At 52.1% G+C, this 26,991-nt stretch overlaps 1 protein-coding gene across 1 annotated transcript; it reads left to right on the top strand.

Moving 5' to 3' along the window:
- Positions 1–1,169: 1,169 nt before the first annotated feature.
- Positions 1,170–20,033, top strand: SDC4 (syndecan 4). Its single transcript, XM_060619049.3, has 5 exons — positions 1,170–1,299; positions 12,803–12,941; positions 13,985–14,031; positions 14,861–15,059; positions 17,965–20,033. Exons 1-5 carry the CDS (start codon positions 1,231–1,233, stop codon positions 18,114–18,116), a joined length of 606 nt encoding a protein of 201 aa, XP_060475032.1. The 5' UTR covers positions 1,170–1,230; the 3' UTR covers positions 18,117–20,033.
- The last annotated feature ends 6,958 nt before the right edge of the window (positions 20,034–26,991 follow it).

Raw genomic sequence — 26,991 nt, 5'->3', positions numbered from 1 at the left:
GAGAGAGAGAGAGAGAAAATAAATCCCAAGCTGGCTCTGCACTGTCAGTGCAGAGCCTGACACGGGGCTGAACTCACGAACTGGGAAAGCATGATCTGAGCGGAGACCAAGAGTGGGGCATTTAACTAATTTAGCCACCCAGGCGCCCCACAACTTTCTTTTAAAATTTTTTTTTTTTTAACATTTATTTATTTTTGAGACAGAGGGAGACAGAGCATGAACGGGGGAGGGTCAGAGAGAGAGGGAGACACAGAATCTGAAACAGGCTCCAGGCTCTGAGCAGTCAGCACAGAGCCCTACGCGGGGCTTGAACTCACATACCGCGAGATCGTGACCTGAGCCGAAGTCGGACGCTTAACCGACTGAGCCACCCAGGCGCCCCCACAACTTTCTTTTAAAAAGGGTGGAAGTAGATCTGAGGCAGACTTGCAGACTAGTTCTCAGATCAAACTTTTTTGAAATTCAAAATCAGGAAAACGAATCCTTTAAAACAGGTCAGCCATCCTCAAGCCAAAAAGTTTGCCCATCGGTTGTTTTTGTTCAGCTTGCTGCTAAGAATGGTTTTTACATTTTTGAATCGTTGGGGAAAAAAATCAAAACAAGAATGATATTTCGTGACACGTGAAAATTATATGAAATACAAATTTCACTGTTCCATAAATAGTGTTTTAGTAGAACACAGCCACTCTCTTTCTTGCAAGTATTTGTAGCTGATTTTGAGCTACTGTGTTAGAGTTTGAGCATGACACGAGACCGAATGGGCCGCAAAGACTAAAACATTTAGCTCTTTACAGAAAAATTGTGCTGACCCCTTAAGGCTACGCAAGTCCACGTCCCATTTGGAATGTCTTCCTTATCCTCGGAAGGAAGTGTACCCGGTTCGAGGAGCGCGGGTCTAAACTGAAGACCCTGGGCAAGTCCTTCCCATCGAAGGTCTCAGTTTCCCCCAAGTATGAAATGGGGTTAGACACAGTGATCTCTGGGGGCCTGTCTGGGGGGAAAGCAAAGAAATAAAGGAGACAGGAACTCGGGGTAGATCGGGAGCCGGTCCCTCGGGGTTTCCAGCCGCGTGGGCGGGCCCAGTGCCCCGAGGCCCAGCTTTCGCAGGGGAATTCCGGGCGGGGTGCGGCGACGGGGCGGGGCCGGGGGCGGGGCCGGCCGCCGCCTATAAGAGGGGCCGCGCGCCCGGCCAGACCACTTGCCTGCGCGCCCTCTGCGGACCGCCGTGCCATGGCCTCCGCCCGCCTGCTCGCGCTGCTGTTGCTCCTCGTGGGCGTCCCCGCCGCTGCCACCGAGTCGGTAGGTGCTTGGGGATCCCTGGAGGGCGGCCTGGTGCCTCCTTTGTTCCTGGGGGCCCGGGCTAGGGGGGGCCTCAGGGGTCTGCAACGCCCCCAACCAGACGCCGAGGCCGGGGAAACTTTGCTGGAAAACTTGGCTCCCGGGTCACAGGGAGGCTCCGGGCCGGGGTGGTTCCCGCGCGCGAACGTGCGCCCCAGCCTGTTGCTCTTCCCGCCTCCCCTGGCCTCGGCCCCGCCGCGCGCTCCAGGCTCGGACGTGACTAAGCCGGTGTCACCTCTTCTCTCCCCGACACTCTCGCCCTCCCCTGGTGATCTTGGAGCCCTGGATCCCCCTGCACGCCCTCCGTAAGCGCCCAGAGCGGCGGCTCTAGAATCTGATAGGGCCTGGGCACGAGGGGCAGCGTACTCGGAAGGGGGAAGGAGGAGGGTTGTGCGGAACCTTGTTTCACACACCGGGGAATGAAGGACTGAACCCTGACCTCAGGTCTGGCCCCAACCCCGCCACTGGGCTTGTAACTTTGGGTAAAGCCCTGCCCCTTCTGAGTCTCAGTTTCCCCATCTGTACAACGGCAGGAGGGAGCCCGGCAGGAGATGGCCAGTGCCTCTGTAGGGCCACTCCAAAGTTGGGACTCTGATCTTCCAAGGGCAGACGGGAAGGATGGTTTGGGGTCAGCACTTCGCCAAGAGTTGAGCCTCTGCTTTCTTCGGGAATGCTGTTTATTTCTGCTGAACTGCAGAAGGGAAATTGGAGTACCCACCTTGAGTAGGGTGAAGGGGGGTGGGGGACAGAGGGCCTCAGTGAGCCCAGAGAAGCCCTCCTTCTCACTGCTCTCTGGTCCCTGTCCTAGTTTACAAAGTCCTGGGCCACCAGAACCTCCATTCATCCCCTGCCACCAGTGTGGGGGAGGAGGATGGCAATCTCATCTGGGAAGTTGGGGGAGCAGGAATTGCTTGGAGGGTCTGTCTGTCCTCCAAGAACCCCATTTTTTGCCCCCTTCATTCCCTTAATTAAACCCCCCTTTTTAGAAGGAGCAAGTCTGTGGAGTTTAATCATTACAGATTTTTTAATGGGGCTTCTGTTTCTCTGGGCTTGGGCAAGGGAAGTCTTTTCTGCCTGGCAGGCTTCTTTTGGGGAATCTGTGAGATCCTAATAATAACCCACCAGCACGATTGCAGGCATTTAGTGGTGATAGCAAACATTTAGTGCTTATGGTGTGCCTTATGATGTTCTAATAGCTTTCTAATGGCTGTTCCAATGTCCTATCAACTTGCTTAATTCTGACAACAACCCTGCTGTTTACTGTTCTTAAATTGGTCCTGAGGCTGAGGAGGTTAGCTAACTTACCCAAGGTCACACAGCTAATCAGGGGCTGAGTCATTCAAATTTAGGCAGCCAGGTGTCCAAGTTCCTGCTCTTACGATAAGCTGCAGTGTGATGCTTTCTGAGTGGCGGCCCTGAATCTGTTGAGATTTGGGGCTGGCCGGCCTCAACGAATTCTGAGGTGGAAGGAAACAGGAGACCAGAGTGAGGTGATGACTTCCCCAAACTGAGGGCAGCCAGACCAAAAGGTTAGTGTCTGAGCCAAGACTCCAACCTACACCTGCTGCTCCCTGGTACAGTGCTCTAAATTAGGCCCTGAAAGATGTGTTGAGTCCAGCAACTGGGGAGACCTCCAGAGGAATGCCATGTTGGGTCCTGTTGGCCTGGACAGTGTGGGGAAAAAAGAAAGACCCAGGAGGTCGTGAGGTCACTGCATGGGCAGTCACATGGCAGTCTCAGTTCAGAGGCTGCTGAGTCTGCAGGTGCTTCAGAGTGAGGAGCAGACAGCTGTGTCCTGGGGGCAGTCAGAAGGATATGGTTTGGGGGAGGGTGACCCATCAGCTGGGGGAGAAGTAGGCCCTGAGCAGCTGCTTCCTGAGAGAGGTATCTGGCTCTCATCCTGACCTCAGCACTCCCCTTCCTGGTGAATGTCAGGGACCTTCCACCTCTAATTGGGTCACAGGGCTTCCCCTTTTGCCTCCGCCACCCCCTTCCTTCCAAGATTGTGGCCGGAAAAATCAGACCTAGTCATAGTTGGATAGATGTAATGGAGGCCCGCCTTTTTCTTTTTGCAGGTGGAGAAAACAGGCCCTGGGAGAAGGGATTTGCTAATTGCGGTTATGATTTGTTGAGTTTTCCACATGCTAGGTCTGGGGCATTTTATCCTCACAAAAAAACCCAGCATCTCGGGGTTATATTATGCCCACTTTACAGATGAGGGAACTGAGGTCCGTCTCCAATAGTGCTGTTGAGGCCCCTCTCCAAGTTTAGGTTTAAGCCAAAGGCCTGCCTTCCCCTTGGGTGATACCCTACCCCCACCCTAAGGGCTTGGTGCCACAAGTTTTGGGAAGGGAACCCAGGCTGAGCAGACAGCCTCTTCCCTGGCTGTGGGACTTGCCATCCCAAACCAGTTCTTCCTGTCCAGCTGGGAGCATTCCCCTGAACTGCCTTCCTGCCACTCCTTCCCTAGCCAATTAAAGGCAGCCCTGTTTGGGGAGCTGGACCGCTCCAGAGGGGTTGCTGCCCAGAGGCACAGCCTTCTGATGTGGCACCAGGCCCAGTGGGTTCTGGGGAAATGTACTTTAGCTTAGAGATGTTTTCGGTCTCCTTGAAAATTCTCTCCTTGATTGCCCTGAGGTAGGAGTGGGGCAGAAGCCCAGAGGGTCTAGGACCCTTGAGTGGTCAGTGAGAGCTCTGTGGAATTCTTAAAAGCCTAGAGAGCTACTAAAGAGCCTATTTTGGGCCATGGTTTAGAGGGTTCTGTGAGCTTGATGTCCCCCATCTGTAAAATGGGGTTTGAAACAAATGACCTTGATTGCCCTTTTCAGCTCAAGTATTCTATTCATATCCATCCCCCCAAACCTACCACACACACCACTTCCACCCACACACACCCAGGGGGGAATTCTGCCCTATTCATCTTCAGCGAAATACTTAACCCCTTACTTAGTATGCAGGAAATATTTGCATGAATGAATAAATTCATGTGTGTAACTTCATTCGAAAGGGTGCATTGAGGTAATTTATCACTAACATGAATGCCTTCCAGGGAAACCGTGAGGTAGGTTTTATTATCTCCATTTATACAGGAAACTGATGCTCAGAGGAAGGTAGTGGCTTGCCAAGGTCAGAACCAGGTCTCTGATAATACAAGGTGTCTGGTTTGAGCGTCCTCTGAGAACTTTCCAGATGAGAAATTCCGGCTGGCTTTGAAGGAAGATACCTTGGGTTCTACTGCCTGAATTGGAAGCACGTATGCCCTATCTCTGGGTCTCAGTGTCCCCAACTCTATAGTAAGGAGGTAGGACCAAAACCCTCCCAAGGGTCCTCCCTGCCCTGAAAACACACTGATGGGGGGAGGGGAGCTTTCTTGGCCCCCTTGGTAAAGAACTCAAGAGGAGAAGAGCTGGGGGGTGGAGACATTCAGCTCCTGCCATCCCCAGCTCCTGGAAACAGAAGGCTTTTGCAAGGACTTGGAGTGCAGGGCCGCCCTGAATGAGGAGCTGGGAGAGCCAGGCTGGGCTCCCCGCCCCAGTTCCTTCTTGGGAGGAATTGGCTGCTAGTTGTTCTCAGCCTCCTGGACTGGTGGGTGTGATTTCCAAATGACCATTTAAAATTGGGGGAAGGGGCTGGACTGGGCCTGTGAGTCACTGGAGGAGAGCGGTGGCTGGCCTGAGTTACCCATTTCCTTTCAGCCTCTTGGCTAGTAGGATGGCTCTGATGAGGGTGTTGGAATGGGTTCCAGAGTTTTACCTTGTCCCCTGAGAGCCTATTAAAGATAGTCAGCGTCTCAATGTCCAGGGCCTTTGAGGGGATGCCCAGGAAATGTTAATACTAGGGCCTCAGACCTTCCCAGTGCCCCGTCCGTGTGGACTTTGACAGGGTGTGAATTCAGCCAGTTGTTTGTTTCCCTTGAAGCAGAACTGAAGCTGCCACTGCTCTGAGCTCCTAGAGCAGAGCTGGTATACAGTCCAGATGGGGTTGGACCCCAGGAGTCTCTGACTTGTCTGATGTCCTCCTCTCCCCTTACTTCCTGGAACTGGCAGGAGGGCACTGGAACAGTGGCTTGGGGTTAGGCAGACCTAACTTCAGACGTGTGAAGGCCACCTCTTCCTAGCTACATGGCTTTGGACATGTCACCCAGTCTCCCCAGCCTCTGCTTCCTGGTGGGTAAGAAGATCAGGGTTTTGGTGGGGCTGGTAGGAGGGGACAAGGCTGCAGTGAGTGCCTGGTAGGGAGGCCGCATTCCGTGTGATAGACATGTCAGCCATGCCAGGTGGCCCTGTGCCTTTGAGGATTCTACTCCCCGCCCCCGCCCCCCCCCCCCCCCATGGCCCCTGGAACACTTTCTTCCCTCCCACTCCCCAACAGCTGCAGGGTGGTAAGGGAGGAGTCGAGGGTGGGGCTGATGGAGTTCAAATCTCCTGTTTGTTTGTTTTAGAAGTGGGCTGTTTGCTAATTATCAGATGGGTTCATATTTAAACAAGAACCAGTTCTCAGCGGCCCCACCCCTCCTGCCAGGATTTGTAGGAACCCTTTGCTGAGCAGTTTGCAGCCTGCTGGGTGATGGCAGGGTTTGCTAAGGGTATGGGACCACCTAGACACTGTCCAGAAGGGGGTCACCCTTCCTGAGCTGGAGGGGCAGAGTTTCTAGTCCTACGGAGGCTGAGTGAATTGCAAGCTGCGCTCTGGGCTAGGAGAGGGGGTGTGGTAGTGGGCAGGAAGGTACAGTGTCTGAAAAGCCAGTTTTCATACACTTTCAGTGCACAGTGCCTAGAGAGGGAGGTGAAGGCCCGTGTCAACAGTTGGGGCCTGATTTAACTCCAGAAGGACTAGAAACCTGGCTTCTTGAGCTGGTTTGTTATTAACTCACTAGTGACCTTCAGGCGTGTTCCTGCACCTGGCCAGGCCCTTTGGCCCTGTCTGCTGGAGGCAGGGTGACTGGAAGTGGGTGCATTTCACAGCCACAAAAACCTGAGTCACCATCCCAGCTCTGCTGCTCACCCCGGGACATGCAGTTAGTTAATAAGTCACTTCACCGATGTGTCCTCTACAAAACACCTGTGTCACTCAACTTGTAAAGTGTTTGGCAAACTTGTAAAGTGCTGGCTTGATTTGGGTTTATCATTAGCGGCTAGACCAGGGTTCTTAACCTGGCTGGACGTTGGCTTCAGGGAGACGGTATCTGCGTGCACACTGAAAAATGTAGACTGATGGTTACAGTTCTCGGGGTTCAAAACTTTTTATCCTTACCGGAGAGCTCCAGGAGTCCCCAGGAGATGACTCTGTGATTTGAACACTTCTTCCCAGCTTTGGCCTTCTGCAGTCCCCTGCCCAGTCTATCCCTGCTACTTTTCACCACCTCTGTGCCCCTGGTTACTCACCACCCCCACCCTCTGGCCAGTCCCTCCTGCTCAGCGCACCCCCCCCCTCCTTATTCTGCCTCTCTCCTCCCCCACCCTGCAGGCCCAGAACTCTGCTGCCCCAGTTTTCTCTGGCACAGTAGAGGAGGCTGGTAGTCAGGTGACACCTGGGGTAATGGAAAGGGGAGGCAGGGAGAGGCTGGTATGTGTGGAAACAGTGACTTGGTGGAGCTGCCGGTTGCAGCCAGGCCTGTGGGACTGGCTGTACCACTGGAACCTCAGGGCGTGGGGGCAGGGATGACCCATGGCCGGTCACAGGCAGTGGGGACACTCCTTGCCTGGGGTAGGGGGGCGGGGTAGGGACTGGCTGGGAAACGTCTGTGGGACGGACCCACTAGGTCTGGAGCAGTGGCTTCTCCGAGTGGGGGGCGGGAGGTGGGGGGGTGCACAGCAGGGAGTCTGGGAAGGGGCAGGAAGCCAGCACCTAGTGCTGATCTAATCAGCCTAGACTAGAGGCTATCGACTCTGCTCCTGAGAACACGGGAGGCTTGTTTATGTCCCCGCCCGCAGATCCAGCAGGGACTTCGGATCTGCTGCCTAGATTACAAGCCCCAGCTTCAATGCACCTCTGTCTCTGCAGCCCTCAGGGAGCCAGCCCCCTCCCGCCTGTCTCCAGCGGTAATCGGAGCAGTGCCCGGCTTGGTTACCGGGCCTCGAGACAGAGGGAGGCTTGTCTGTTCCAGAACCGTCTTTTACAGGTGGGGAAACTGAGGCCCAGGGAGGGAATCTCCCAAGATCCACAAAGGAGTTAGTGGCAAGGGTGCTGCATCAGCTGCCGTCAGGGGGATGTCCAGAGCTGCAGAAGCTCCCACCTCTGCCCCCATTCCTAGCTGCACCCCAGGATCCTGGAGCCCTCGCTGTGGAATGGGCTGCCCTGGGGGGGTTGGTGAAAAGTTGGCCGCTGGCTGTGCCAGGCCTGGCTTGTCTCCTGTGTGATTGTGTTCAGAGTAACCTGACCTTGGAGTGGGCAGAGCTGACATTCGAACCCCCACCCTAGCCCCACCCCTACTCCCAGACCTGGCTTAACCCTTCAGTTACCAGAGTGCCAGGCTGTGGATTGGTGTGTGGTTTCTTATTGCCTTCTGGATATTTTTTTTCATCCTCAGGGCAGGTCAGGAAATACTCTGCGATCCCCAAGTAGAATGTCAGGCATCTCTGGTCACTGCCATTTACTCCTTTTGGAAAAATACAACACAGTTTCCTCTGCCTCTATCTTCTTAAGACAGGTGCTCCAAGTTGTGTGACCTTGAGCAGGTCTCTGCCTATCTCTGGGTCCTTTGCAGTCTCCAGGGACCTGATTGGTTGTTGAAAAGTCTCTGGTCTCAGAAGCAAAATGAATACTCATTACAGGGTTATGTCCCTTCATGATTTGCAAACCACCCCCCCCCCCACCGCCATCCACTGACCACCTTTCTAGCAATGGAACTGCTTCTATAGCTTTTTCCAGGTCTCTCTGACCCTTTGACCACTAATCCCTTTAGCCAGAAGGAAGGCAGGTGGGGATTAATAATAGCTACTACTCAATGAGCACCTGCTGTGTACTGGGCCATATGCCGGGTCCCTCGCACACACTAATGCATTTCACTTAATCGTCATCGTCCTGCAGGGTGCTCCTAGCCCTGGTTACCAAAAGAGAAAACTAAGGGTTCAGGGTTCAGTATACCCCAAGGTTCCTGGAGTTAGGAAGTGGCCATGGCCAGACTGTGCTTTGCTTGTGAGTAACCACTCTTCTGGTGGGGATCCTTTGTTTCTGGCGAGGTGTAGAGCTCTGATTGTGGCTTCTGGGTTTGCTCACCCTGGGGGATATCTGGCCCTTCAAAAAGGCAGGGTGGGGGAAAGCAGTGACTAACCAACGGCCCCTTCTGGGGATCTCCTGTCCGGATAACAGGTGGCTTCAGTAGTTGGAGTCCAGTGTCCTTGCCACTCCCTGTTGAATTTGGCTTGCCCAGTTGTCCTTCTGGTCTCACCTCCTGAAAGAAGGGTCAAATGTGTCCCTGACCCTGCCTCTGCTGGGGAGGAGCCTGGGGGCAGGAGGTGGGTGTGGGGGGCTCTCCTCCCTCTTTTCCTCCCACCAGCTCTTGGTTAACCAGGCCTTGACCCTGCACTCCCTGGTGCCCCAGCCAAGTTTTTGTTCTTTTGTTGAATATCGCTTTCACCTTTGTTTGCTCCTTGGTGGAGCCTGGCCCGGCACTGTGGGGTTTGGGTGGAGAGGTGACTCGGGGGCGGCAGTGAGAAGTCTGGTTGTAGCTGAGGCGTGGTCTTGAGAAAGATCTAGGTTCAAATCTCAGCTCTGTTGCTTTCCAGTTGTGTGACTTCGGATAAATGACTCCCCCGCACCTCAATTTCCTGCAAACATGTTACAAGACTCGTGCCAGTAAAATGAGTTCATAGAGAAGAGCACCGCGTGGTGCCTGGCACGTCGTGGATACTTGAGCTAGTCACCCCAGCCCCTGTGCTTTTCCCTGGTGACGGAAGCTGTAGGACTTTGGGGTGGGGTTGGCGACCTTTTCCTAGCTTCTTTTCATGCTTATAGCATAAGGACTGGATGCGGAATACATCTGGAGTGACAGCTGCAGCCTGTGGGTTTGCTGAGACCCTTACTTTTGCAGCCCAAACCCTTGAAGCAGGGAGGGAGGACAACTCCAGCCTGGAGCCAGAAGACCTAGCTTCTAAGTCCAGCCCTGCTGCCAACAGTTTGGGTGACCTTGGCAAAGTCCCTTGTCTTTTAATTTGTTTGCTGGGTTATAAAATGAGACCATTGGGCTCAGTGGCCTCAGATACTTTCTACTGGCAGGTGTTAGTTCCTTTAGAACAAAACAGCACCTGCCCCCTCTTCTGGGGATAATCTGGGGAGGCGTCCAGCATCTCAGCCCCCAGGCACTCACCCCAGGTGTCCACCAGCCCTGGGGTAGACAGGGTCTGTGAGACCCAGGCCCACTGCCTTATTCTGCTGGTGATTTCTGTTGTGCTCTGGGAGAAGGGAGGCCTGAGGGCCCAGAGAGGGTGCCTGTGCGTGCACACACACGTGAACACACATTCCCCCGGCAGGGATGGGGTGAGTGGAGAACAGGTGGGGTAAGCTTGGCTGGGATCAGGGTGGGGTCCCTCTCTGGTCAGGGCTGGGCTTGGCTACTGGGTGGCCTGGTGGCTTCTTCAAAGCCACCCTGACTGAATGGGCCTTGTCTGCAAAGTGGGTGAGGCAAGGGAAGGGCTGTTGGCATTCCCTCCCCTCTGCCCCTCTGCACATGAAGGGATGCTTGCCCACAGTCTCATGGAGCTTGGGCCTCTCTTGCTGGCCTCGTCTTAAAGGGTTCCCACTGGGGAATTTCTCTCTTGTCAGGAGTCAGGGGCAGAGAAGATGCTTCTGGAGTTGAAGGTTTTGTTTTCTTGTGTCCTTCCCTGAGCATGCCCCCTGCCCCCCGGGCCTCGTGACTTGTGACTTGCTGGAGAAGGAAGCGTTGGCTCCTCTAATGCAGTCTTGAGCCCTGGAATAGGTATCTGACAACAGGGTCTGATGCCTCCTGTGCCCCTGGTGCAACCTTAGACAAGTGTATCCTCTCCAGGAACCTGGTATAAAAAGGAAGGGTGAGGGCTGAACTGGGAGTGAATCTGGGTTTCAGTGCTGACGGGGCCTGCCTCCTCTCTTAGCCTTCCTTTAGCTACTGTGAAACTGAAGTGGTAACTCTGAGCCAGGCAGCATGCTAATCCCAGGAGTTGTTTCGAAGCACCCCTTAGCACTTTCACACACCCAAAGAAAGGCAAGATGTAGAAACAACATTCTGTGACTCCTGGGGACCAGCGGTGGGGAAGGTCTCTGCCTGAAGCCACCCAGTGCTGGGACCCCAGCCCCTGACTTGACTTGGAGCTCAGACTCCCACAGCCAGTCTGGTCTCCAGGCTTGGTTGACCACTGGCTGAAGTACCTTCTTTCTCTCCTGGGCTGGATTTGACCTCCACGCAGCAGGGCTCCCTCCTAGCTCAGGTGGTCAGGCACTCTATAGACGCGTATGTTCATGCAGGTGTTCTTGTGTGTGTGGTTAAAAGCTCAGGTGACCCATGCCTGGGTTCTGGTCCGTTGTGGCCACTTTTTACCAATGTGACCTTGGGCAAAAATCTATCAGGAGGACCTACTTTAGGCTAAGTGCTTAGGAGGTCCTGCTCTCAGAATCTGGGCCTGGGGGAATTTGCTTTGCGGCAGGGACCTCGCCCTAGGGACAGTTTCGTAACCACCTCGGAGCCCTCCCGGAGGAGCTGCCAAACTAAAGCCACAGGCACGGGGCTGTGGGGCTGTGTGCGGGGGCTGGGCTGGAGTTCCAGCACTAGTAGCTCAGCAGCTCCTGATTCCCGAGTCATGAAGTCATCCCGACCAGGGCTTAACCCCTTCTGGCTCCCCACCCCCGTGTGTGCCAAGTATTCAGCGAAGATTCTCCCATCCGGTGGAAGAGGGCTGCGTGCCCGCCGCCTTCCCCCTGGTCTGACCCTGCTCCTTTCCGGGAATCTAGCACATGCCCTCGCGGTGGGTGGAAGAGGGTATGACAGTCAGGTTCTGCCCTCCTCTCCCCAGAAGCCCCCGGAGGAAGTACAGGAGGAGCCCGGGCCTCACCTGCAATGGTTACCTTGTCCTGGGAACAGATATTCCTTCTCAGGCTCCCCTGAGTCACTGGCAGTCTCCCTCAGGTGAAGGACAGCCTGGGGCAGTCAAAGACAGACCTGACCTGACTTCTCTCCATTCTGAGCTGTGCAGCTAACTCAGCCACGTGACCTTGGGCAAGTCACTGCCCTGTTCAGCATTCGAATTCTGTCCAATTCTGTGAGATGGAAGGGACAGGACCTCCCTGGCTTCTGTGGTTCTGAGCAGAGCCCCAGTTTCCTACAGGCAGGGGCTCTGGGAAAGAAGAGAATGTTCTGAGGAGGGGTGTGTATGGAACTTCATGAAACCCTATCTCTTTTGGCAAAAGTAGGGACTTTAATATTTGAGTTAATTAGCAAAAAAAACAAAAAACAAAAAACAAAAAAACTTTGCCCAGGACTGCTGTTCTGTGGGAAGCCTTTGCCCCAGAGCTAAGGAGAACGGCAGTAAGAATTCAGAAGGCTTCCTACCCTTGTGAGCTCTAGGAGATGGGAACAGAGAGAGTAGCTGACGTACTTGTAGGACCCTGGAAAAGTCTTTGCCTCCCTGGACCTTGATACTTTCCTTTGGAAAACTTCTCAGTGGAAGTAGGCTTAAGATCCTGCTGTGATGTCCTAGACTGGGTCCCCGTGGGTAGGGGCCAAGGACATTTGTGGGTGATGGAGTGGATGGTGCCCCACTCTGTGCTGGTACAGAACAGATCCTGTGGGAGATGCTTATAAAGCTGGATATGAGAGTGTGCTCGTGTATTTGTGAGTCACTAGGTCTGTCCAGCACCTGGACTGAGGCCTCCCTGAGGTGTGGGTGAGCCAGCCCTGTCTGTCCCAGCCCAGTCTGACTCAGCTGGGAAAGGTGTCCTGGACTGGGAAAGACCAGGGCCAGCAGCCCTCTCCCTGCCACAGGCGAATCAGTGGTGACTATGTCTGCGCCCTAGAACCCTAGAGTGTCCTACCCTCCAGCCTGTGTGGCTCCTGCAGTCAGGCAGCCTGATGCGGACGCCTCCTTCTTCCACCCGCTACTTGTGTCAGAGGGAAACGCCCAGTTTCCTTGGTTGTAAAATGAGGTTAAAGACATGCCTTTGGAGTTAATAAGAACAGGGGCTGGCACGTAGTAATTGCTTATAGTAAATAGTACCTAGTAATGTTTAACGTTCTGATTATTACCAACTTTATTATTTTTATTAGCCCAGGATGAGAAAGAGATTTGCCTAAGGTCACACAGCAAGTTAGGGGGCCAGGAGGAGAGCAGGACCCAGGTCTCCAGGTCCTGGCCTGCTTATTTTCCAGCACCCCAGGTTACCTTACCGAATGCCCACTTCATTGCCTTTTGGGGCTCTGGGGCTGTTGTCAAGCGCCAGGGGGCTACTGATGTGTCTTCAGAAGTGGCTGACGTAACTCCTTGTTTCACTCTAGATCCGAGAGACCGAAGTCATCGACCCCCAAGACCTCCTAGAAGGCCGATACTTTTCTGGAGCCCTCCCAGATGATGAGGATGTCGGGGGGCCCGGGCAGGAGCCCGATGACTTTGAGCTGTCTGGCTCTGGAGATCTGGGTATGGAGGGTGTGGTGGGCAGGCTTGAGGTCATGGGGCTGGAGGGAAAGTGGCCTCACAGACCATAGGGGGGTGAGCATGTCTTGAGACTTGGATTTGTATGGGGGTTTTCCAGCAGAGCTCCTCCCCTCTCAAAGGGGAAACAAAAGTAACTATCAAGCCTTTCCACCCCTTGGCAACCCTCCTTGGGCGGGTTATTTGTTGCTTTGAGTTCATTTGTAGCTGTAGGTTTTCTGAGCACCAGCCTGGACCTGTCTGCCTGTGGCTGGGGGCCTGGTGGGGGTGGGGCTGGAAAGAACCGATAGTGTTTTCTTGTGAAAAGGAGAAGGGCCAGCTCCAAAGCCTGGGAGCATGTGTGGGCAGAAGTATGGGTGGAGAACAAGCCCCTGCTTCAGAGGGGGATGGGAGTGTGTCAAGGGGCCCAGGCCTCTGGGGGCTGGACCAGGGGCCAGGCCGGTTCATGGTCTTCAGTGACTCCTATGTACAGGATGGTGTGATCTTTGAAGTTTGAGCTTTGGAGTCCCATAGTCTTGAGTTCAAACTGCCTCTCGGTGACCTGAGACTTGGTTTCCGAATCTGTAAAATAGTGAATCAGTGAGTTGGGGATGGGACTCTTGGCACATGCTAAGCACTCAGTGAATATTTTAATGTTGCGATTTCTAACATTTAATGTTACAATCTAGAGTCGGCTCAAAGGAATCCCTTGGGGCTCTTGTTCAAATGTAGACTGATTCTATGAGCCCTGAAATTCTGCCTTTCTAACCAGCTCTTGGTCCCTGATCCAGACATTTTAGAGCAAGGGTTTGGAGCTGACAGAGCATCTGCTCAGCCACCTGCCTGGCATCCTTGTGAAAGGACCGGGGAGTAAGGTCTTGAGAGCCCCATTTTATAGATGAGGTGACTGAAGCTGGGGTGGGAATGGTCACTTACTGTATACTAAGCATTTGAGGGCTGCTTGTAAGGTAGGACTCCCTCCAGCCATGGCTGAAGAAGGGGGAGGTACTTTAAAGACAAATGTTCACACAGCTTTTCTGACTTTACAGATGACTCAGAGGACCCCCAGATCTTCCCGGAAGTAATCCAACCCTTGGTGAGTAGTTAACATGCTTTTGCCTCTCCTCATTTGCTCCACTGTGACACCTGTTGAGAGGAGCCCATAAGTGAGGGTCTGACCTCACTCTGCAAGAAAGCTTGTATTTGTGGCCCTGGCTCCTTAGGGACAGGCACGACTGGGTAGGCCATCCTTCCTGCAGGGATAATCACTGTCAACACTTAGATGTGTTTCCAGCACCTTTTCTATGCATTTCTAGGTATTTCCCAGCATTAATATCAAATAATATATATAGTCTTGTGTGCTGCACTTTTCACTTAAAGTGGGCACGAGTTTGCTTCCTCACATAATTAAGTGTTCTTTTTCATTTTTATAGGCTGCATAATCATCGTTCATTATTTTCCCCTTATTGATGGAAAAGTTGTTTATGATTTTTTGATACTCTAAAATCATACCACCACAGCAAGCATCTTTCACTCAAGTCTCTGATTAGCTCCTTGGGATAGAGTCCCAGAGGCAAAGTTGCTGCCTTAAAGGGCAAGCACTTTCTGCAGTTTTGCCCAGCCGCCCTCCAGGGTGGTGATTCTAGAATCCCCACTGACCGGCAGTGAGTGGTAACACCTGCTTTCCTGTACCCTCGGCCACATTCATTCCTCTTTTGGGACAGATCCACTAGAAGGGTTGAGGGTAAGCCTTTGATGGCATAATTGTTGGAAGATTGGTGCTGAATTCAGCTCCAGGACCACACGGTTCATCCGGCAAGATGGCGGAAGCAGATTCCCTCCCTGGCTGAATGTTCCTGTCCCTGCCCTGGGTCCCTCCCCAAAGCACACTGAGCCTTCATCTGTCCTCCTTCTGCCCCATCCAGGTGCCTCTAGATAACCATATCCCTGAGAGGGCAGGGCCTGGGAGCTGGGTCCCCACCGAAGCCAAGGACCTGGAGGAGAATGAGGTCATCCCCAAGAGGATCTCACCCTTTGAAGGGGACGGGGATGTGTCTAACAAGGTGTCAATGTCCAGTGCCACACAGAGCGGCAACATCTTTGAGAGGACAGAGGTTCTGGCGGGTAAGGTCCTCACGAGATACTTTGAAGGGGGAGAGGACTGGGAGGCAGTGTTGCATACAGGGATGCCTCTGGCACATTGGGCTTCTTGGTACCCCTTCCTTCTAGCCACAGGGTGCCCTGGAGCCTCAAGGACTACACCGTCATAAGGGGTGGCTCTGACTGGGTGAGCAGCCCGGTGGAGGGGGAGGAGAATTGCATATCAGAGTCTTTTAAAGAACAGCTAGGAGTCAGTCACTGGCCGTAAGTCCTTCTGTCTTGTTTTCAAAGCATTTTCGTAGCCTGGGATTGGTATCTAGGGAGTTTATTCAAGGTTAACTTCCCTCGAAAGCACAGAGACTCCTTTGGATTGGGGTGGTTTCCCTCCCTCCTGCTCTGTCACTTGACAGCCTCGTGATCTTGGCTGAGAAGCTTTCCAGCCTCAGTTGAGGATGTGAGCCTCCATTTCTTCCTCTGTAAATGGGTACAGTGCTACCTCCTCAGGTTGGTGTAATAACTCCATGACAATGAGAATGTGAAATAATTTGGCAAACCGTAAAGGGCTTTTCTGATTTGTTGGTGTAATCTGTCGCTGAGTCTTCATGGGGCTTTAGGAGTGGCTCTTTCAAGCCTGGCTGTGGGGCCTTCGGCTGGGGCAGTGCCTGCTGGCTCTCTCCTTCCCTGGCAGCTTGGGGGTCTCCAAAGCTGCGGGCAGGGGTGGGCTGTCAGAGAGAACTCTCTTTCTGGCCAAATGTTATAGGCCAAGGGCAGGTCTTCATGAAGCAGCCTGTCGAGTGGCTGCCCTGGGCCCAGTCTGGGTTACTCCTGTCTCCGGACAGCCACAGCCAGTTGGGCCAACACCTTCGCGGAGTCTTGAGGTACAGGGAGGAGCCCTGTGTCCTGCCTCCATCCAGGACAGATAAGGGTCTTGCCTACATCTTGCAGATAAGGCTGGCTGGGAATGTAACCCTAGGTGACTTTGGGCCCAGCTCAGCCTTGACCCTGACCTCCTGGGACCCGAGTATTTATTCTTTCTGCTTTTCCTTCGCTACTTTTTGTGTGATGTGAGGGGGTGGTGGTGCTATCAGAACTAGAGGGGCCCTTAGAGACCTTGTGATCTTCTAAGCTTCAAAATCTTCGGTAAAACCTCCCCCCATCTTTTTTCAACCACAGAGTTTCACTTTTAGCTGGCATATGTGGGATTAGCATAAGGTTTTGCTTTCACCAACAAAGGGTTCTGCTGCTTTTAAAGAAAAGTTTAAAAACCGCTGATCTAGGCCAAGCATGTCTTATAACTCGGGGAGACTGAGGCCCAGAGAAAGCAGACCACTTGCTTGGGTCACATAAGCAAGAGACAGAACCAAAGCTAAGTCGTCTCTTAAATCTTGCGGTTGAGAATTATCCAAGCATAAGATCTTCATGTGAGAAGTTCCGTTGCTGTGTTAGTTGGCATCTGAATGGCACCTGGGAGTTTCTCAAGTGCTTGCCAGGTGCTACCTGCTGCGTATGCCCCCCTGAATCTCCACGACCCTATCAGACAGTTATGGCTGTCTGTACTCTTATAAGTAAGGAAACCGAGGCTCAGAGAAGCCAAATCACTTTCCAAACTCACAAAACTAGGCATTAGTATTGAAACCTAGGGCCGCAGTCACTTTTGAGACTGCCCTTGAACCTTCTGACCCTGTGGGGTCAAGGTTCCAGCACAGACCAAGGTCCCAGTAGAGGAGCTGGGGGTCATCAGAGGGAAGGGTGATAAAAACAGGAATGGGGTTGATACCTTATTCCGTTGTGCTTTTTCTGGTATTTCCTGGGGGCACTTTGTGGCCGTTGTTTCATGAGTTTTAGCTAAGAAGGAACCTTACTGGACTCCCCTGTGCCACTCTGCCCTCATTCTGTGCATAGATTCAGAGTGTGTGCAGGGATGGAAAATTAATCTTCTTAGCCCTAGTAAGACCGAATTAGGGGACTCAGTCTGCTGCAGCAAGGATTCTGTGAGATATCCCTGCCCCCTCAACAAACAGGAATGAGCCCTTCAGGCGACCTGGCATGATGCAGAACAGCTGCCCACCTGAGGTTAGCAGCGCGCACCGGCCTGATGCTAGCAGGTGCCCGTAGGCAGTGCTCCTCTCTGAGCTGAACTGTGAGTGTCATTTATTAAGCACTCACTGTTGTGCCAGGCCCAATTCAGGGTGCTAGGGACACGGATCATAAAGCCACAAAGGTTTACAATCCATGAGGACTGAGCATACGCTGTGCATTGTTCTAAGCACTTTGGGTGGATTAATTTATTTAATCCTAGGACAAATGTGTGAGAAAGGTACTTTAATTTCCAGTTTGCAATGAGCGAGATGAAGGCACTTGCCTGATGACACAGCCAGTGCTGAGTAACGGGAGTGGGACCTAGGCCTTAACCACCGAGCTGGAAACACGGGAACGTAAACCACTGTCTGTAACTGTCAGTGACGTAGCAGTCTGGCCGTGTCACCGTGTTAGAGCTGTGTCTGGTAGGACACACCGGTGTGTATAGAGGATGTGCACACCTGTCTGTGGAAGCGGAGGCCTGTGTAGGTGTGCGTACCCAGAGCCAGCTAGACTGCGATGCTCTGAGGCCTGCACTGTCTAGGCTGGTTTTCAGGCCTGCGGGTTTGCTTGCTCCTGGCCCAGTTAGTGCTAAGCTGTTGCTACGGTGTCAGGCTGGTGTTTGGAAGGTGCTGTGGGCTCCAGCAGGCGTGGGTTGGAAGGGTAGCTTTGCCACTCCAGTGCTGTGGTCTTCAGTGACCTCCGATGACCCCCTGTCTTGTTCACGAGGTCATGCCTAGCACAAGTGACAGCAGGGGTGAAGATGTCTAGTTGTAAGAGAGCCGACTAGGGGGAAGTGGCAATGTGCCCGAGGTCCTGACCCACAGCTCTCCCGTCTCTTCCTCCGCAGCTTTGATCGTGGGCGGCGGCGTGGGCGTCCTGTTTGCTGTTTTCCTGGTCCTGCTGCTGGTATACCGCATGAAGAAGAAGGACGAAGGCACCTACGACCTGGGCAAGAAACCTATCTACAAAAAAGCCCCCACCAACGAGTTCTATGCTTGAAGCAGCCTCCTGGGCACACTGGCTTGGACCTCAGCAGGGAGGGAAGCAGAAGGATTTTGAAGGGTGGACATTAGGGTAGGGGGAGGGCAAACTAATACTGACCTGTCAGCATCTCCAGCTGTGATTATGTTTTAAGTGTCAGAAGAGGCATCATCTTCTGTTCCTGCCTGCCTCTTCTTGATTCTCTGGGCCTCGACTGTCCCGGCTGAAAAATGGGGTTACGCCTGGCCTTGCTGAAGGCAGGTCTGGGATTGGATCATTTCTTAATTTTCCACTTTAGAATGTGGGCCCAGGTTAGAGCCTATATTAAACATGCCTCATCCAGAGCCCCTCTGAAGCTGGAGCTCGGCCCCCAGCGGCCTTCTCCTTCCCTCTTGTGAAAAGGAGCTGGGAGAAGGAACTAGAACCACCTGCACCTTGATGTGTCCGTCAAAGGGCACTTGTGACCACACTACAGGAGTCTGTGGTATACCTTGGGCCATTCTCGGCTCTCTCAAGTGACTTTTGGAAATCAGCCTTTTTTATGAGGGGGAGGGGGTGGGGAGAAGAGCTGAAAGTTACATACTGAAATGGATTTGCAAAGTATTTGTAAATCTACTCTTAGCGGGGTATTTTTTTCTAATGGTTCATTCCTTGGTGCAGAGCCTCTGCCTGGGCAAGAGTGTGCCGATATCAAGATGTTCTCCGCTCTCTTGCACTTTCCACAGTACCTGCTAAGTTTGTATTTAATGGTTTTTTGTTTTTGTTTCTCGGAAATGAGAGAAGAGACGGAGATATGATTTTTATTAATTGTTTTTTTTTTGTTTTTTTTTTTTTTTACTATTTATAGCTTCAGACAGGGCCTCTTTCTCTCTTTCCTCTTTTAAATATCCTCCCCATTTTTTTTTTTATACTTAACACTCTCCCACTCATGACCTTGGCCCTTTCTGAAGCTGCTTCCTCTAAGAAGTGGCTATTGCCGAAACATAGTTTTCTAGCAGATCCCAAAATATAATGTAGGGGATGGTGGGATATTTGTGTCTCTTTTCTTGTAATATATTATTATTCATGGTTCTAGAAAAATAGATAAATATATTTTTTCAGGAAATAGCATGATATGTCCCATTTGACGTTGGCTGTATGGTTGAGTGAGTGGAGTTTTGTGTGGCTGAGTGGGTTTTTGCCTTTCTCTCACTCTGTTCGTGGTGCCTTCTCCTGATTGGGCCGGAATAGTTGAGGGTAGACAATTCTGCCTTCTTTCTAGCTTCTGCTTTGAGCCCAACTGGTGTTCCTTTGTTTGTCTTCTCCAAATTTAAGAGAACATTGGAGAGCCATCCTATCCATTATGGTAAGCACTAGCCACGCGTGGCTATTCAAATCAATTAAAATCACATAAAGTTAAAAAATTCATTCCTCATTTACACTAACCACATTTCAAGTGCTCATTTGCCACATGTGGCTCGTGGCTGCTCTGGTGAGCACGCAGGTAGAGCCCGTGTCCACCTGTCGAACCACAGTGCTAGAAAACTGAACTGGTATAACAAGTCCCAGCCCCAGCCTTGCTGGGGTGATCTTTGTCTCCCTGGGCAAAGGGGGCATGGGGGAGGGCTGACTGGCTCCTGGCTTTGGAGCTCATCTGTGATCCTTCCTTCACAAAGAGGAGGCCCGGTGGGTTAGTTAGCCCGTGCAGGCTGCGTCTTCTCCTGACCCCACTGGCTGGGGAGGGGGGAGTCGCCCTTGCCTCCCGCACCCTTCACCACCTCAAGCCAGGGGCCCCAGCTGGCTGGGTCCTCTGGGCTCCCCTCCCCCACCCCTGCCATGTCCTTTCCCTCTGGCTATGTTGGGAGTGAGCACCTCTTCTTGTAGCCACCTCACACTGTTGTCTGTTACTGATTTTTTTCTTTTTGATAAGAAGATAATAAAACCTGGTACTTTCTAGATTGCTTGTCTCTGTCATTTCAAAGTTTGTAAGAAGTCCTTTCTGGGTTCTGTATCCTTTGATCTTCGCGGAGCCTGAGATCATTGCCCTGACCAAATGCCCTTTGGGGCGCCAGACACTGGAGGCAGAGAAGAAGCCAAGAAAGGGCCTGGAGAGGAGGAAAGAAAGAATGTGCCCCTGGCAGCCTGTGGGGCACGTCATGCCTAACTTGGTGTGGCGCTTAGATGGCACCTGGTTAAAAAACAAACAAGGTGGGTGGTGGGGGCTCCTGGGTGGCTCAGTCAGTTGAGCGTCTGACTCCTGGTTTAGGCTCAAGTCATGATCTCCTGGTTCGTGGGATTGAGCCTCGTGTTGGGGCTTGGGATTCTCCCTTTCTCTTTGCCCCTCCCCTGCTCACTCAATCTCTCCCTCAAAATAAATAAACTTTAAAAGAAACCCACAAAAATCCTTGGATTAGATGCTAACCATAGAAGTGAGGATGTTCCCCATGTAAATCCAGATTCCCTGCTTCTTTTGGGAAAAACTCAAGATTTGGCTCCTCTCCGGCTGCATGGCAACAATTGAAAGTTGCTGACAGGGAGGATCCTGTCTGGATGTGGGTTTTCTGCTTTGCCACAGTCTTTACCTGCTTCACTCGTGTCACCTGCGTGGCTTCTACAAGCACTACAGTAGTCGGGTCTGGACAAACCCCATTGATGCCTCTCTCAATCCTGGTAAGAGCCTTTTTGCCAAGGGGGGAACCTGCCCTTAGCTCATCTGCAGGGTTAAACCTTAATTCCAAGGCCTTGGGCTTTGGTCATCTTCCTTTGGTATCACATCACCCAGTGCTTGGCTGGGGTTGGGGGAAGGATACAGAGGAATTAGTAGAAGCAAATCCTCGTGTCACATGCATGTGCCAGAACCCATGCCGTCTCTGCTTCATACCTGAACCCACTTAATCGGCACAACAGTTCCACAGAGTAGGGTCTGTTAGTATCCCCGTTATATGGATGGGGACACCACAGCTAAGAGGTTACTTGTCCCAAGTGACACAGCTTACCAACAGTAGAGGTGGGGTTTGAACCCAGGCATTTGGGCTCCAGAGGCTGCTCGGGACCTACAAACACCCCCCGAAGCAGCAAGTCTGGTCTCCGGGGGCCCCCGCCACACCTTGTTTGCCTGAGCTCCGTGAAGCTTGAGTGGGGCTCCCTGTTCTTTATAACCTGATTCTTGCAGAAGGTCCTTCCTTGCATCTGTTAGACCTGGGCCGTCCAGTATAGTAGCTGTCGGCCACAGGTGACTCTTTCCATTTAAACACATTTTCAGAAACGAAATTTCAGTTCCTCAGTTGTGCTAGTCACATCTCAAGCGGTCAGTAGCCACATGCAGCTGCTGACTACTCTCTCAGTCAGTGCAGATACAGAGCATTTCCATTGTCGCAGAAATTTCTGTTAGGTCTGTGTTGGGTGATGAAGACTGTGGGTCATGACCTTTCGACTTGGGATTTCAGCTTTTAATAGCTGCTACCTTGTGCTCCAACAGCCTACAGGGAGGTAGGTCGGAGCCTAGAGTACTGTAAGTGCTCACTAAAAGCACTTCATTCTCATCAGCGCCATCTTTGGGTGAGACAGAAGCTCCACAAGGCCCCTGGGTTATCTATTGTGTAAAATTATCCCCAAATTTCAGGGCTTCTGACCACTGTCTCACATAGTGTCTGCAGGCCAGGAAGGTGGGAGCAACTGAGCTAGGTAGTTGTCTCATGAAGTTGTAGTCAAAATGTTGACCTGGGCCAGAGCATCGAGAAGCTTGAGTGGGCTGGAGGGTCCACGTCCAGGATGGCTCACTTATATGTCTGGCAGGTTGATGCTGGCTGTTGACAGGAGGCCTCAGTTCCTTGGCATGTGGACCCTCAGAGGGCTAATGTCCTCATTACATAGCGGCTGGCTTTTCCCAGAAAGCGATCCTAGAGAGCCAGGTGGAAGCTACAATGCCTTTTATGGCCAAGCCTTTGGTCACTCACTGTTACTTCCACACTATCCTATTGGTCACACAGGTCAGCCATATTCATCGCGAAAGGAGACTGCAGAAGGGAAGGGCAGGAATACCTTCAGGAGGCAAGACTCCTCAGAAGCCATCTCAAAGGCTGGTTACTATAGCCTTGTTTCTGGTCAACTCTGCACAGGACTTAATTTATCTAGAGAGTGGACTCTGAGTGGGACTTGGTATAATATTATTTCTGAGAATTGGGCACAGGATGCAAAGTGGATTTAGACAATATTGAGCCTTTTTTGCTCATGATCCTGCCATCTTTTCTGAAACCAGAGAAGCACTGACCCCTATATGGGGCCATTCTTCATGGGGCATTGGGAGGCCTACAGGCCAAATAGATTCCTCCTTGGAAATCATTTGCTATGTAGTTTTGGGGGATGGGATGGTCAGAATTCTAAGATGGCCCCCAAGATTTTTACCTCCTGTTGTATACACCAGTATATTCCTTCCCCTTGAATGTGGGCAGGATCTGTAACCATGATGGATGCCACTCCTATGATTGGGTTACATCAGACGGGAAAGACAAAGGGGTTTTGCAGATGTAATTGAGGTCCCAAATTAGTTGATTTTTTTAGTTATTAAAAGGGGAGATTACCCTGGGTGGGCCAAGCTTAATCAGTTGAAAGCGATAATAAGAGGATCCGGAACCTTCTTGGTAAGAGAGATGCTCTCCTGTTGGCCTTGAAGAAGCAAGCTTCCATGAGTTCTACAGCTACAAGGATGTGAATTTTGCCAACAACTCTGTGAGCCTGGAGTAGGACCCTTTGCCTCAGAGAGACCGCCCTGTCAGCCCCGGCTCACACCTTGATTATGGCCTTGGGAGACCCATAGCAGAAAACCCAGCTAAGCTGTGCTTGGGCTCCCGATCCATGGAAACCGTAAGGGTAATAAATGGGTGTTATTTTAACTGCTGTGTTTGTGGTAGTCTGTTACACAACATAGACAACCGATACAGGCAGGTCACTTACTCCCTCTGGACAATCAATTTCTCCATCTGCCAAATGGAGGGGAGTGCAGAGTCTGGATCATCTGTAAAAATATTTCTGGAGTAACGACAATGACAGCAACTGTCCCACAGAAAGTGGTTACAGTGGGCCAGGCCCTGTTGCTTTACATATATTGGCTATTTTATTCCTCACGACATCCCGTGAAACAAATACTTCCCCTTTTACAGAAGGAGGAACTGAAGCACAGAGAGGTTAAGTGACTTGAACTTGCCAAATGTGCCTGGCTTAAACACACAACTTTGTTTCCAAGATGGGTTGTTGTCTGGAAAGCCACTGTTTGAGCTGCATTCCTGGATCTTAAGGTGATTCTTCTGAAAATACATATGAGTAATTAGTGTGGGAAGAAGAAGTGTGCGCACACACACACACACACACACAATCAGGACAAAATCAGCCAAGCCTAGGACACCCCTAGCCTGGATGAGGCAGAGATGCACTCTTCCAGGCACCAGCCAGCGTTGGGGAGGAGGATGTTTTGAACCAGATGAAGGCTTGGGAATGAGCTTGGTAGAGTGGGCTCTACCTCAGCACTCTATAATCGAACCCATTTAGAGCCCATGTAATGAAACCATAAAGACCTTGGCCACAAGGCTCTGCCTCCCCCTAGAACTCTGCCTGCCTCTGGGGCGATCAGCCAGCTATGGCAGGTGTCGACCACTTTGCCCACTGAAAGCATTATTATGCCAATACTGCCCCGCCTGCCTTTGTCCCTTGGGGTCAGGAAGAGAGCCAAGCCTGCCTGGAGGGCCTTTTTTTTGGTAAGTATGGTCAGGGATGACTCTTGGAAAACTTAGTGGATATTATCTTATTGGTTTTATTCCCATCAAATAAGGCTGCTTCCTCCCTCCCTCTCTGTCTTCTGGGTCTGTGCACTCAGCAGTCTACATCCTAACCCAGGGAGGAAGGTGTCTGAGAATTTTACCCACACTGTGGTTAATGTGAGACTCTTTGGGGAAGCCCCACTTAAAAGAAACAAATGAAAGCGAGAAACCGAAAAGTCAATGCTTAAGCATGTAGACTAGTAGTTCATGGTGGAAACTCAGGCAACATGAGAGCTGGTAAGCTAGGAGATTTTAGAACAGAGATTTTGGCTTTATTCTCACTCTGTGAGAACCTCAGAGTCCCAGATTTAGCATTAGGAGTATAGGACTTAAATTAGGCTCTGCTATCAATGTGCTCTTGGAGCTTCATGGGCCTTCTCTCTGAGCCTGAGTTTCCCCGTCTGTAAAACGAGTGGGGAATATGGGCTAGAGCAATGATTCTCAACCCTAGGGTTCCCATCCTGACAGTGTGAAAATGTGAAGATTATCTTTTAATACCCTCACAGTTCTCTAAGGATACGCGAAAACTTAATTCTTGGGAGGGAAACAGTGCCACCTGCTGGTCTCACTTTACACTCGCAAATATACAAACTGCCAAGGCAATGAATGCTTGGCAATTTGGTATTTATTGAGCCCCGCTCAAAGTTCAAGGTCTGGTAATGCACCCTCTAGGACACACACCCATGAGCCTCTTTCCCCATGAGCTCACAGTCTAGAGGGGACAATTGACATATACATAAAGCCCTTTCATCCAGGGTGGGTGGTGACATGGTCCCAGGGAAGTTCCAGGGGAATACGGGGGTGGGTCCAGGGCATGTGAATTGTGCACTCAAGGCTTAGAAGGGCCTTTCTTGATTTTATGCTCTGTTGTCACGGTCTTGAAATTCTAAATAGTTTTTGCACAAGGGGGCCATACATTTTCATTTTCTTCTTTTTTTTCCCATACATTTTAGTTTTGCACTGGGTCCCCTAAAGTATGTAGCTGGTCCTGCCTTGGGGAAATCTTGAAAGAGGTGACATTTGAGCTGGATTTGGAGATCAGGGCAGTAGGTGGAGGGAGAGGAAAGAAGGAAGTTTATTCTAGTGCGGAAGGCAAGGTGAAGGCCTCTGTGGCTGGATGGCGTGAGGAAAGGACACAGACAGTGGGTTGCTGCAAGGGGGTGGAGTGGGAAGGGACTGGATGTCAGATTCAGGTTCAGGGCTAAGAGGACCTCTGAGCACAGTACTGCAGCTGGAACTTAGAAGACAGGCCAAGGCTTTGAGGTCACAGACTTCCACGTGGGTGCATACGTGGGACTGAGGGTCCTATGGTGCCCCGAGGGGTGTGCAAAAGAAGACAGGGCTGCATGGAGGGGCCTGGGCTTTCAGGCCAACCTAGGATCTTGGCTTCCAGGACTCCCGCCTTGTGAAGTGGTAGAGGAAGTCCTCGAGCACAGGGCTGAATGGGCCCTTGTGCCCTAACACCCTGCTGTGAAACTCATTCTAAGTGGCTTCGTGCTTCAACAGTATCACGGGGCAGTGAGAGCAAACTCTTCTGAAGCAGGCACTCACGTAGGGGACATTTCCCATTCAACTTGTCCCCTGCATTCCTCAGCCAGGATTCACTCTCAGGGGCCATGAAGGGCCCTTAAACAAGCTTCTCTTTCCTGATCATAGTGAGTTTCAGCCTGCTGATGGCAGATGACAGATCTTCACTATAATTTGGGGAAGTTTAAAGAGCAAAGGTCACTTCCTCCCCTTGGGAAATGTCAGCTTCTTCCTCACGGGCTTCCCACCCCCCCTCCCTCTGGGAGAGAAACTTCCTGGGGAATGAGCCCTTCTCAGAATTCCAGGAAGGGCCCAGAGGAGTGAGAGCCTTGAACCCACATTTTAGAGCAGTTGTCCCCATGGGGCACCACAGGGACTGGACCAGGTAGCTGGCACCCACATATATCTATATCCATGGCTCCAACGGCCTGAGCCAGGACCCTGCCTGGTTCTTCTGCTTCCCTGTAAAGCACAGACTTGACAGGGGGTGGGCAGGTTGATCAGGGTAGACTGTCATTTGGTTCCTGGTTCCCATGCTGAGAAGCTCCTCTCTCAGCTGGGTTACTGTCCAGCTGATCCCAGGAGTTCTGCCTGGAACTGTCCTGTGTTTTGTATCTTACGTTTGCCCCTGAGCCTGGGGTGCATCTTTGCTTAGACTGGGGGGATAGCTAGTAGGGAACTCAACCCCAGAGCCAACAGGTGGGCCCCAGGACAGGGACAGGAGTTCAAGAATGCTAGCTGCTTCTGAACCTCATTCCTTCTCCAGAAAGGGTCAAAATGGCAGGCTCTCTGCTCCATTGGACTCATGGTCCCTTCTTGTGTGTGCGAGTGGGGGGAACTACACTGAGCGCCTCCCTCCTTGGGGAGGTGGGTCATTCAGATCAGACTCTGCCTTGGGATGGCAGAGGAATCCCTGACCTGCAGGATCTGTTGGGCCTGCAAGAGAAGTGCCTGGGTGGACAGTGAAGATGGCAAGACCTGACCACTGTCCCGGGCACAAAGCAAGCACAGGCAAGGGTCCTACGCCTGGCCGCAGCCATTGGGAGCACCAGGAGGGGCAGGTCTTGTCTTCCAGGGCGGAACCCAGTACTCCAGGGCAGGCCTCTCATGCTCCAGGAGGGACTCAGTGTTTCCAGTGGAACCCAGTGTTCACATGGGACCTGGTGCTCCAGCAAGATCCCCTGCACTGGGTGGGATCTGGCGTCCTAGGTGAGTCCAGTGCTCCAGGTGAGACCCAGTGCTCTAGGAGTGACCCGGTGCTCCAAGTGGAACCCAGTGCTCCGGGCAGTGCCGGGTGCTGCAGGTGAGAGCCAGCACTTTAGGCCCGACCTGGGGATCTAGGTGGAAGCTGGCATTCGGGGTCAGAGCTAGCAGTCCATGCAGGACATGGTGCTCCAGGCCTGGGTGTGTGGAACTGTGTGGGTCCTCTTCAAGAGGAGACACAACTGCACAGAAGGTAAATGTCCCAGGCCTGGCTCTTAAGAGTGTGTGAAATCCTACTGAGACACAGGGAGAAACAGACAAAGTTGGAGGCATGGGGACACACAAATGGGGAGATATGCAAAGGTACTGTG

This window comes from Panthera onca, chromosome A3 (genome assembly GCF_046562875.1).
Source record: "Panthera onca isolate mPanOnc1 chromosome A3, mPanOnc1 haplotype 2, whole genome shotgun sequence".
NCBI lineage: Eukaryota > Metazoa > Chordata > Mammalia > Carnivora > Felidae > Panthera > Panthera onca.
Note: the sequence above shows the minus strand (reverse complement) of the source record. Positions and strands in the feature narration are given on the sequence as shown.